This window comes from Botrytis sinoallii, assembly GCF_014898435.1.
Source record: "Botrytis sinoallii strain Bc 23 chromosome Unknown BSIN_036, whole genome shotgun sequence".
Lineage (NCBI taxonomy): Eukaryota > Fungi > Ascomycota > Leotiomycetes > Helotiales > Sclerotiniaceae > Botrytis > Botrytis sinoallii.
Genome location: NW_024066063.1, coordinates 23567 through 36633, shown reverse-complemented (window position 1 = coordinate 36633; position 13067 = coordinate 23567). Strand labels below are relative to the sequence as shown.

The 13067-nt window shown below is 42.0% G+C and overlaps 2 protein-coding genes across 2 annotated transcripts; one reads left to right on the top strand and one right to left on the bottom strand.

Moving 5' to 3' along the window:
* Nucleotides 1-3177: 3177 nt before the first annotated feature.
* On the bottom strand, nt 3178-3527 carry EAF02_011778 (uncharacterized protein; the record flags this gene model as incomplete). Its single annotated transcript, XM_038907825.1, has 3 exons — nt 3178-3372; nt 3426-3443; nt 3501-3527. The coding sequence occupies 3 exons, from the start codon at nt 3525-3527 to the stop codon at nt 3178-3180; spliced, it is 240 nt and encodes a 79-aa protein (XP_038752334.1).
* Nucleotides 3528-3865: 338 nt separating this feature from the next.
* On the top strand, nt 3866-6001 carry EAF02_011777 (uncharacterized protein). The gene is made up of 2 exons (XM_038907824.1): nt 3866-4551; nt 4605-6001. Exons 1-2 carry the CDS (start codon nt 4176-4178, stop codon nt 5651-5653), a joined length of 1425 nt encoding a protein of 474 aa, XP_038752333.1. The 5' UTR covers nt 3866-4175; the 3' UTR covers nt 5654-6001.
* The last annotated feature ends 7066 nt before the right edge of the window (nt 6002-13067 follow it).

Genomic DNA, 13067 nt, shown 5'->3' with positions numbered 1-13067 from the left:
TGATCCATTGTTCGAAAATGAGAAGATTTAGCCAATACATATTTCAATGAACTTTCAAAGCTTCTCTGAATTTACATCATCCGTAGCAAATTTAAGAGAAGGCCAAATTTGGCAATTTTCGAGAGAGGCATTCGAAGACGTTGGTACACGAACCGTAAGCTAATAGTTTTGAATTCTGCAGATTCTTATAATGGAGGAATATTTACCTGCAAGCTTGGAGTTAAGAGCTGAACCAAGGTTGTACCGACACTCAGACTTTGTGTCTGCATGAGAAGCATAGTGAAGAGCTGCTCAGTATTTTCTCTCAGCATACGTCTCCATAAACTTGTGTCTATGGCTGTTGAGATATCTGCACCAAGTGCTTTTTGAGCGGAAAAGAGAACAGACATCCGGGACGAACACAGACAACTATAATCCCTCACTTTGACAAGTTCAGAGAGCTGTGCATACTATAGAGCGGTCGCTATTTTGCTCTGCCCATATGCAATTGTGAGAGGGAACCACGAATCAACGGTGGTCCATAGGCTTCGCAGAGTGCTTCGGGGCTTTTATTCCTTGGCAAAGTGCATCCCTCTATGTTGTAGTCTTCGAAACAGAAAAGGGAAAAACGTAACCATTACTACCCATGTTTATGATTCGAGCTCTTTCTTTCGCTGTCAGTCTGTACATGATTAGGCTGGTGAACAAGAAATACCAAGATAAATAAATCTCAAACCATCAATACACGTAGACCCAGTTCAAGCCTTGGGATACCACATTATGTCACTTGTAAAGTCCCATCGACCATCCTATCCAAAGAGAAGACTTGACAAGCCTCGTAGGGGAATATTACCTAGTCACATGATGGTTATACTTACTGATGGCAAGATTTCGGTGCGACTGGGCCATGTTCAATGATTTAAAGGGTAACGAAGAGCAGTTCCAAGAAATACGATACGCTGAGCTTTTGATTCAAAGTGATATCTCAAAGATTACCATGGTTCGGAAGCGATTCGCTATTTGAGCTGCAGGCCCATCTCAAAAATGCAGGGTGTATATGAAAAAAGCATCTAACCAGTTCTTGAGGCAGATAAACCCCTAGATTAAAAACCTGATAATGTCTTTTTCAGGTAAATCGCGATATGATTCAGGCCTAGACGGTTCGAAAGACAGTTAGCTACGTTGTCGCAAAGGCACACTCGGTATGAATAACCCGACAGATGATCCAGATTCGGTTGTGAAAGATCCTCTCCACGTTTCTAAAACAAAGTATGTGTATCCCCTTGAGTTCATAATAGGGTTAGATAAAGAGATCTTTCTTCATAGAAGAATTATCAGCATTTGGAGAAGGTAAAGTGTCTGCGAATCTATAGTACCCAGGCTGCCAGGTATCTAGGTAGGTAGTACCTATTATACAGGTTGAAGCAGGTTGAGACGAAAATAGATTGCTAGTACCAGACCAAATCGAGGTTTCTTTTGTGTTCCTACGATCCCCCTCAACCTCTGTGACCGCCCAAATCCCTCCGCCTACCAAAAGCTTCATCCTAGGTTGACCACACGATGCAAATCTCTCACATCCTCTTTCCCACCTTTTGCATCCCCAACATAAACCCCCAACGCCACTCTCCTGACACATACGACCATAGACTGAAGAGAATTGGGCATCCCGTCCGCTCTGCCATACACAAGCTTCAGATCGGTAGATTAGTAGTTGGGTGGGTGACCACCAGCGAATCCCTACTGTTGTATGTTTTTGTCTTTTTTGATCCCTTCGTGACAGTAGGAGCAGTTTTGATGAGTTTGTGACAAATCTGAGGAGAGGGATGCAGGCAGGAGAGTTTCACGTTTTTTTATCTTTTCTACGTGAAAGACATGATCAGTTGATCCTAGCCCCTAGTTACATGATCAACATTTTGCTCCTATGAATGTGGGCTTCAAACTGGTGCTGCGTTCGAGACGAGTCCAGAGGGGAACACGCAGTTGTTACACAAAGAACGTAAGTAATCGCAGTTATTCAAATCGATTCTGATTCAACGTTGTTGTCGTTAGATGGTGTGTGGATCTGATATAATTAAACTCAATATCTATATAATCTAGTGGAGTTGCGCAGAAGAAGTTACTAGTATCTCAGATACAATAACGGCCGTTCTGACCCGCATGAATCAATGGACAGTCCATCGCACACACTCTTTTCCGTAGAATTCCCATATCCACCAGTTACTTTTAGGTAACTAAACAGCTAGCTCTACCTCTCAAAGAAATGTAGACCATAATATATGGACCATCGCTTCCACGTCCCACATGATGGTGCGGCGACAGAAAGCCACGGTGAGTAATCGGTCTATGTTCAATCTTCTTGCACTTAAATAGATCACACACCATAAAATATTGGTGTGAGCCTGCGTATGGCAAGTGTTTCTTCCCCCTGTATCCCTCTAAACCTGAACAACATAAGAAATGACCTACCGTTTCTTGCCAACAAGCCGAAGAGAAGTTGATGTCATTGAGCTATGCACGAGTAACATCTCCAACGGAAGCTAGGTCGTTTTGGAGCATCAGATGAAGCTTGGCTATTGCTTCTCGAATGGCGAACCGTCACACCTGAATTTAATCCCTCACACGTCGGACCAAATGATGAGCGTTATCCTATGAGGCCCTTCGCTATTCAACATTCGGGATTATGCAGGGCGATGCTGTGAAAATGAACACTACTCATCGACAGGCCACAAGTTGGTATATAAGTACTTGACAACAGGTTAAGAGCTCGAAAGCAGCCTCAGGTCGAAGTAAAGAGACGTCAAAAGACGCAAAATGTGTGAACACACAATACCAGTCCAGCGCATTGAAAGCATAGGAGCGAATAGAAAAGTGTAGGCCAATTGCTATTCGGACGGAATGAGAGCCAAGTGACACGAAGAAACAGTCTCAGAGCCCAATTTAATGTCCGGTGGGATATCGAAAGGTCAAGTGTTTGCCTGAACTGAAAATGTATCGTTTGTCGCAGAAGATAAGGAGATAGGAAAGAAAGGAGAAGTTATTATATTGTATAATTGTGTACTTTAATACGGGAAGTATAGAGTGTTTCCCCAAACGCCATGAAATGCATGTTCGCCGTTCGTTTGTAGTCATTGACCCAACTCCCTTTATGATCGTGAAAACAGTGCGAGCGTATCCTGCTACACCGCAATTATATATCCACTATTTTCTAGGTGGCGATTTGCCCCAGAACTGCTCTTTGATTTCGTCCTTGAAGTATTTAACGAATCGACTGTTCTTTTCAGGGTCGTCGATATTGGTACCCCCCATTTCGGAGGGGTCTTTACCATGACGAACTTCGTGAACTCTTTTGTGAACGTTGCGGACTGCACTGTGAAAAGTCGGACTTCTTAGGAGCTGGGTACATGTTAACAATAGGGACTCGATATCGATGCATGTGGAATACGAACTCGTGCGACTGCCCACGCCTGAATTAATTGTTAGCAAGAATAGTAAAACTGCCATGCTTTGAAGGGCATTTTTACCTCAAAGGCTGCTAACCATAATGGCATATTTGTTAGACTCGAATTATCATGATCAATTCTACACCAGGTAGAAATGTTGAGTAAAAATCTATGATGAGAGTTGAAGGCGAAAATCTTTCACCAAGTCAACTCGGCTAATAAGACAGCAGTTGATTAGTCAACAATTAGTCATTGAAATGCCAATTGAAACATGACCTACCTACACGTGGTTACCACGCTTGCCTCGTCTCCAGCTCGGATTTCCTACCACAATTGCTCTTTCCTCATACACCATTGTCCTATGTAGATCAGCCACCTTCCTGCTCAATATGGTGAGTTGCTGCATGTCGGTGAAAACAAATGTTTTGTAAGTTCATGTTTCTCTTCCTTTTCTTCTTCTTCCATTCTCACCCTTTCTTTGCATACACACATCACATCAACTTATCAAGGATTTTGGTATTCTTCTTTCCTACAACTGGCATTATTCTCTTTGCTGAACTATCTTTTTTCTACATCATTGTTCTCTGCATTACTGTCCAAGCCTCCCCCGTTCGTGAGAAGAATCTTTTCAGTTCAGCACTCTACATCAATCTCTTTGCCTAGAGGCATAACAACCTACCTTTCTCTATCCTGAAGACTTCTTATAACTCATTCAAGTCATATTCACTGTGAAAATATCTTTCATTGTTTATTTATATGCCTCATCGGACGCCCATTGGTGTCACTATTTCCATTCAAAATCGTATCCGTTCCTTCCGTTCTAAATCATCGAGTGCCTCAACAATCATTTCTTCTTCGCGTCAAAAAGATCCAAACGATACCATAAGCCGCAAGTTTATCTTCAGAATGACTCACCCCTGTTCATCAAAACGAGACTCTGCTATCAATCTGTCTAAGGAGAGTCTCCTTGATTACCATGATGGTGCTTTTATGCCTCAAGGAGATGGATGCTCTTCTAGCAAGGCAGCAAATGATGAAGAGGAACGCGCCGTACAAGTAGTCGAAGCAGGACTCGCTGCAGCAAGCGACCCAAAGACAGCAATGCCATCATTCTTGAAGATTTCACATGATGGTATGCAACTCACTCAACACTCATTCAGAAAGCAGATACTGACTCGACACTAGAAATGAAGGAAAAATATGCTCTATTGACGAAAGCAGAAGAAGATCGTTTGGCTAGCAAAGATGATCCCAAGTGGGCGAGAGAAGAACCGGATCGTGAACTCGATCGTTACGCCAACGTACATCCATGGGCTGCCAACCGTATCAGACTTATCGTCCCCGAAGGTTATAACGATTACATTAACGCATCCCCTGTTACTTTGACATCTACTGCAGAGAAGCAAAGTACGATGAAGAAAGGTCTTCAAGATAAGTACATTTGTATGCAAGGTCCGAAGTCTCAAACTGTCGATCATACCTGGCATATGATGTGGCATTCAATCTCGGTACCAGATAATGCAGCACCTGGTGTCATCATCATGCTTAGTCCTCTTGTCGGACCCAATCCTGCCAAGCCTGACGAGATGATGGAGAAATGTTATCAATACTATCCTATGAGTGAAGAGGATCCACCTCTTATTGTCAACGAAACAGGAGCTCTAGGAGAAAACTTTAAGGCCCAGGTTCGATTTGTGAAGAGAGAAGATAACATTGAGGGTACTGGTATCGAGGTTCGTAAGCTCGCCATGTCTGTGGAGAATGAAGACGAAGAGAAAATCATCTGGCATTTCTTCTACCCTCTCTGGCCTGACATGGGTTCGTTGAACAGTCAAAATGTTAAGAGTGTTCTGACATTGATGGATCTTTCTCGAGCGAAGAATGTAGAGGAAGAGAATCCAAGAGTTGTACATTGCAGTGCTGGTGTTGGAAGAACTGGTACTTTCGTGGCTTTGGAGTTTTTGATGGGAGAACTTCAAGGTGGAGCTTGGGAAGGGTGGGATCAGTCAGAAGAGAAAGGTAACGATGCCATCTTTGAGACGGTCGATCAATTGCGCCAACAAAGAAAGACTATGGTACAAGCTGTGGAGCAATATATTTTCTTGTATGAAGTGTTGAGGAAACAGTGGGAAGAAAAGTATAGGTTACCATGTATCGGTGGCGAACATACTCACGATTCTCCTCCTGAAGAGGGAAAAAATCCTGTCTTCAGAGCCATCCCAGGGACTAAATAGCTTAACGAGGGAAGTCTATTGGCATTCGGTAGATGGAGAGGGTTTGGAGATGAATTTGTGCTATTTCTAGCTCTTTCTACTTGGTGTTGTGTTTGGAGACAATTAGGGGGTGGTTAATGGGAGGTAAGAAGAGAGAATATCCCTGTAATAAGCTAGAACAAGACACCACTGAACCTAGAATTGAACTTCTCTTTCTATCGGTATTACGTTTGTTTTCTACTTGTGGCGAGCGGGCAAAAGTATGTCTTGTCGAAAGTCCAGCACTTCTTTAGGTCTTAGTGAAGCAATAGTGATGTGAGACATGATAGCGAGATGGCAAATTGTGAGATGAATTCTCGTTGATACAGGTATGATAAATAGCGAGTCTACTGTTTGGCTTATTGCTTGCTCATCTGTAAGTCGGGTCCTGGGACTATCGATGTACTTAATATATGCTGACTCTGCTGAGGTGCGAACGTGATAATTTTAGGGGTTGAGAATGGGGCGTTGAAATTGGGGTGGGCTTGAGACAAATTTGACAATTTGGGGGCACGGAGTATGAAATGGTCAAACTAGACGGAAACAAGAGATCTTAGTGAGATATGATGTTGAGATTTTCAATGGGCAAGAAAGAGGGGTGTTGGCGAATAGGAGTGGTGAGATTCAAGGACTTAGCCTCTTAAATCTGTAGTGGTGAATGAATGGTATTTGTGGAAATAATTGTGTTAGAAGAATTTTGGATAAGGATATACAAGGTGAGTAGGGAGAGGGCGCACTTTATTTTCATTGTAGCAGAAGGATGAACGTACGTTGTTATGGAAGGAATCGCATTGTTGGTCATGTTGATCCTGGGGAAGTTCTATAAGTATGTAGGTTCGAAGCAATTTTTGCTTAGGAAAGTTGAGGATCAGGTGAAGGAATAGGGGAAAATTTAAAGTGTGGTGTATGTAGGATGGCGGTTGTTATTGTCGTTATTGTCGTTATTGATATCAGGCCATGAATGAGGGTGCGAGTATTGTCTTTCTCGTTTTTTCTCGTCGTTTTATACTCAGCGGGGGCTTATACCATCTATTTGACAACAATAAAGCTTGACGTCTCGAATGTCAGAATGAAAGTTAAAGAGGGGTCTCAGTAACTTGGTTTTTGGAAATTCATAGGCTCGTACTTGACGGTATGGAAGTCACTGGAAGTTTGCAACCTAGTCAATGTTGATTGTAACGAACATTGTTCGTTGATTTACACAGTTCTGATTGAGGGAATGTCAGACTTTATAGCTGGATGTAAAGATGGAGAGGGGGATAGAAGTTGGTGGAGAGAAATGGTTGGCTTAGGAATTGGGTGGGGAAAAAACGTATGGGCGTGTATACCGGGAGTGTTGTAGGCGATGGAAGGAGGAAGTGTAAATGTGAAATGGGAAGGAGAATATTGAGTGGTTAGAAAGGAACTCGACGTGAACCCTGTTTTTCTTTTTGTAGATTGGTACTTTCTACTGGGACTCGAATTGAGGGGGTACTTGAAAGCCACTGAATGAAGAAAAATCAAGTACGGTTGAATTTGATTTGGGGGTTTAGAAAAGGGTTTTGGGATAGTCTATGTAAGTATGAGATGTGAGTGAACACTTATCGTTGTCGTTATCTGATGATAGGTGAGCGTCATCTTTCACAGTGAGCCACTGCCACTTAATGAAGTTTTTAAATGGATAATGGTCTGTCGCGGTAACAATAATCGGCATAGAAGTTGAGAAATATACACTGAAATTTAACTTGTATTTATGGACTCAAACTTTAGACTGCGCCATAGAAGTTGTTTCATAATACCTGGATATTATCCTCATATCTTCTATACTCAAAGGAATTGGGGTCCGATGGACTGGCGGTCTTTATAGATGCGGATGGGTCTGGAAGTTTGAGTTCTATGGGTTGCAGATTGGGAAAGGGGTGAATGTATGTTGTTTTCGCCTTGGTGATGGGTGCCGTCTTCACAATGGGTTTCAAGTGGTTGTGAATAATCTGTATGACTATTACAAATTCAGAATTACGAGAGCTATATGCAACACGGGTCTTGCCCCCAGCGGGGCCACGTGTGCATATTCAATCATATCGCAACAGTCCAGTGCTACTGCTGCTTCTTTTTGAGCTATAGTGTATGGAAAGTGAAAGGATAAGAAAGTGTTTAAGTGACTGTAAGATAGTTCCTACTGGATGGTGTATATCCTTTTTGAAAACAACTTGGAGATCAGTGAGAAGGATTGTCTAAGTTCACCCACAGGAGTAATTAGAATCAAACAAATTTTGAAGGATTTGATTCCTTGGCGAGTGGCACATCGTTTGAAATTTGAGGAGATGCAATTATTATTGTTGTCGATGTTATGAGTTTATCATTGTCATCTATGATGGATGTATATTATTTGGATGGCAACCGTAAACCTACCGATCTAGTCAGGAAGCCTGGGACATGTACATTGAATCGATATCAAAGCCATTGTTGATGATAGCATTTGTGTGTAATGAGATTTTGAGTGAAGAATACTCTCGTTCATTCTTGCTCAATGATAAGTACGTCCAAAAGTTATAGAAACGCCATCAGAAAATTGGTAGACTTTATAAATTGTGGGTGGGACTTCGACGTCAAAAGAGGTAAGGCGATAAAAGGGTAGATCAAGAGAGATACCGATGGATCGGCTTGAAATTCGGGGTGAAGAAGGTAGAAAAGCGAGAGAGGGTCAATGGGCTAGCTATAAAAGATTCCCTGAGAGACAATGCTACAATCTCCAAACCAAAGTCACGCGCGTCTTAAGACAAACCTAGGGAGATGTGAGTATCTGGAAAACCCAGAGGGATATGATCTGACGTGTTTAAAGATTGGGTAATATGGATTGCGATTCTGGTGATCTAGCCAGAATTGCCAGGGAATCTTAAAGTGCGATGACACCAATGATTACTGTTGTCATTGAGGATAAGAAAGTTGACCATAGCGAGTGTTGTTGTACTGCCATTCTGTCACTATCTATCAACATTGAGGAAAGTTGACGGTAAGAATCTAGAATGATAACACCAAGGCCCGAAGTCCATACATCATCGACCAGGATAAAGGTAAATTTCTGGTAAGAATTCTGGGCTCAAACCACCGTCACTTGTATGATCTTGTTCTTCCAAGTACACAGTTCCATGGAAGTCAAATACAAATTTTGAGGAATCACTTATATATGTTTAGTGAAATGTTATTATCTTTTAGAGTCAGAGATATGTGGTCCTGGTGGCGGGACATTAAGCTATGGCGGGTAGTGGATAGGTCAGTAGAGCCTTTTGCGGATAAGACTAGAGTCCAGGCAGATGGAATGAAGTGAGAATCAGGGGGAGGAGGGGATGGGTATAAAATTGATGTTGGCAGATGGTGCTTTTTCTTGTCAAAATCATCGGAAGCGTTCTACTAGGAGACGACAGGAAAGATTCAGCAAGGGATCTATCGATTGCTGAGAGCAACAATATCATGAGATCATTCTGTTCGATTCGCTTGAAGCTTGAAAGGCCGATGAAAAGGGTAAGTTGTATCCTATGAAAGCACAAGCTTTTACTGCCTGGAATTATCACCGTCACATATACAAAGCGATGAATATGTATCGAAGATGACGATAATTATTCTCGAGAATTTCTCATAGACTAATCACATTTCTTATAAAGAATCTGACATTATAGTTGCGGAATCAATTTCTCTTTGTGGTGGGTATTTCCGAAGATCCTAGAAACACCGCAGACCTTGCCGGTATTATGATTTGCTTAGACCTCAGATGAATCTTGGTCTGCTTTTAAGGATCATCCAGAATTTATGGGCTTGGTTAAGACAGTAAATGGAGAGGTACCTTCAACTTATGTTGATGTGGCCGACTTTGTGGAGTAGGTTCTTGATAGAGACCATTCTTTCTTCCTCATGCCAATATTACCCGTTTAAGAACCGAGAAGGAATGGAAGCAAGTGAACACAGCGACTAGAGATTTAAAAAAAATTTGTATCAAACGTATATACCTTTAACGCTGTAAATTGGACTCGAGACTCGGGCATCGACAGATTCGTATCTCAATATTTATTGTCGTTTTTCTGTTCCATCACCGTTACTTCTGGACGCTTGAGCAGCTGATACTGGGATGCCACTATTGAGATTAACATTCCAATAAATATGTTATAAACAACGATATCTCAATAGATCCACTAGATTGAGATTCGCAGAGGACGTGCTGCAAGACTATCAAAAACGCATGTGGCTTCTTGAGAACGGCATTTGCAGAACTTACACGAGTATGATTAGTAAGCTAGAGAACTTTATATATCCTAGATACAGCAGAAGAACTGAGGAATTGTCAAGAAATAGAGTGTTGAGATGGTGACTTTTTGATGATTTTGTGATCAGGACTTGGCAGAAAAGACATGAGAGCAGTACGATGGGAATATAAAGGACCTCCTGATGTGCACTTCCTGAACTTCTTCTGTATCGGGCCTGCGAAGAAATAAGCTAGGTCGGAAGAAGATTGCTTCGGGAGCGGACAAGACAAGTTGAAGTAGACTTCCTGCTTCTCCCCAGATTCATGGTGAAATTTCCGCGGATCTCCTGGTGGCTATTTGTACAAAAGAGAGGGAAGCGTTGTCTTTCTTTTGGGCCTACCACTGCCGCTCAACCTACAAAATGGTGAACTTCAGATGACTGTAATCGTATTGGATAATCTTAACATGGTATGAGAAGATACATGAAGCATCTGACGATTGTGCATCTGCTGTGAATGGTGGAGGGAGAGAGGAAGAGAACACTCCTTGTGCCATCTTTACTTCGTCTGCATATTTACATATTCTCCTGTTCTCAGAAACAAGAACTATGGATTTTATTTCGTTTGGATGATACTTGCCGCTCATACTTCATGGAATGGTGAATTAAACTATAATATGATTCAGTAGAGCACCTAAGTGTTGAATTCAACCAGTATAAGATTAGGGGGACTTGGGAGGGGCAAAGAGGAGTATTATGGCCGGTGATTGAAATTGTATATTTCGGGATATCTTGTAGATGTTCATGAGATTGAATAATCATTCACAGGGACGAAATCAGAGAGAAGGTAGTGTGTGAAGTTGAAGGGTCGAATATAAAATAGTACCGGAATAGAGATCCTCTCTTCTCTTCATACTCTGATATCCCGGAATAAAGAAGGAAAAAGGTGATAACATGAGATAAGTAGCTGCTATCGATGTGATTGGTTAGTATCCCAGTAAAATACACACTTGCATATGCATAAGAACCATAATGTTCAGGAGTCTGAACAAGATTATTGTCATTAATTACTTTGCTGATGTTTGCCATATCGACAGCGATTTGAGAACATAAGATGAAAGCAAAATGACAGAATTTCCAGCCACGCCGAGCCAACTCTCTGGAGAGATAGGTAAGAAAAATATGCTAATACTACCCCCATAAAAGAGAATTCCGTGTATTAGAGGCACTGTTTGCCGTCTCCACACAAATTGTCTGATCTACCTCGAAAGCTAGCGATAGACTTCATACTTCCTGTATGCGGTACTGCACAGCTGTAGTTTATATACTGGGCAAAATGACTTAGTTTGAGCGGCGTGTGAATAATCTTTGCGGTCATTTGTTAGGGGACTTCTATATAAATCGGGAAAGAGAGTGCGAGATGTGGCTGAGCGGACAGGAAAAGAATCAGAGTCAATGGGTGGAAAAGGGTATCATAGACACCTTCATCAAGATGCCGGCGTGCTGATGAGGGAAGCGGGTGCTGTGGAGATACAAGAGATAGATGATATCACGAATAACAGTCGAAAACAACACAGATCTCCTGCGTCAGATGGACGAAAAGTCGTCATTTCTCCAAAACAGGATTTTACAGAAGGCGTGGGTATTGTCGTTTTCCATAGCCAGATCTTGTATCATCTTATGGATACTCTTTCTGTCGTTCGTTCACATATTTACCAAAAACTTCAGATGATATGACTTTGGATCCCAAAAGCTTATTCTATTTACCTAGGTAGTGCAAGAGCACCATATTTTAGGACATTCTGGCAATACATGGGATTATGTATGGAAGAGAAATGCGAAGGTCGCGACTCGTTCCCATCCAAAAGTCGATGTCAATTCTTTTCAGTTCAGAATCAAAGAGATAAGAAGAATTATATATGTCAGATAATTTGCATGTATGGTTGTTCATGGGAGACCAGGAGAGGGAGTCGAGAGAAAATTGAGATGAAGACGAGATTTTCAGTGGATGTGGGAGCTGTAAGGCGATTTGAGGGGGGTTTGATGGCATGCACTTTCAACATTTCCTGAGCCTGAAGCCGGTACAGCAGTGAATCATTTAGGTACCGAGCATCGGCAATTATATATTGTATCCTTCGAGGCACGGGAAGTTCTGTATTCTACTTGATATAGGTAGAATCGACGGATTAGGAAAGCCGACCCAGTTCTCAATGCGAACTTCCTGCATTGAAACCGGGCTCCCTCGTGATATACTGGAAGCTATCGGTGCTCAGAAAAGAGCCTGGATAACAAGCATACTTTTAAATCACGAACCCAAAGAGTAGAAATCATTTATATCCCCTTTGAAAGGAAGTGCGGAAAGTACTGCTGTCCCTTTTCCTCGGCTTGAGATGATAGTGCTTGACATGGGAACCGTGTTAAATGACAATGTCAATCCAATAATTGAGACAATGGAAGAGTTCTACAAGATTCCTGTAAGCAAAGCACGAGAACGGGAAGAAGAGGCTTACAGTGAGTGCATCATGTGAAATTGGTTTCGTGCTTCACCAATGTTCGACCCCTTAGGGCCATGAAGGGTTAGCAACGAGTCTACAAACCCATATATTACTCGCATTTTACCGTTGACTGTCATGCATTTCACAAAATCCGAATGACTGCACTAGTGTTAAAGTGCATAGTAAAAGCGACAGTGACTTGCATGCAGGTGTGGAGAAATATAAATAAGTGAAGCAGGCATGTTGTTGACAATCTTCCCAACGGTGTCCAACAAAAGTTATACGATTCCCACCAAAGATTTCCCTGCTGCAAGTGTTGGAAAGACATCCAGTTAGTTCATCCCCCCTTACCTTTGGAAATAGTCAAGTCAGCCCTATATCAGATCTTACTATGGCTGGCGAGGCAACGAAAACTTCCTTTTTAAACGTCGGCAAGGATGTTTGGTACCACGCTTCAAGAATCAACATACAAGACAAGAAAGAGAAAAAGCTGAAACACACAAATTGCCTGGCCACTCGGCGTATTTATGGATGCAATCACCGAAGTATCTTACACAACACAACATGCATGTGGTCTAGCATGGGGAGCTTCTCAGGTACGATTACTAAGTCAACAATGGCTTCCCTATACTTCCTGGTATTCCCCTCTAATAAGAGGCAAGAAATAAGGGAAAGGGTTCGATCAC

Excerpts from the sequence above, each read along its gene's own strand:
- EAF02_011777 (XM_038907824.1), top strand. The coding sequence starts at position 4,176 with ATGCCTCATCGGACGCCCATTGGTGTCACTATTTCCATTCAAAATCGT. Across the intron at positions 4,552-4,604 it reads CTTGAAGATTTCACATGATG|AAATGAAGGAAAAATATGCT; the intron begins GTATGCAACTCA and ends ACTCGACACTAG.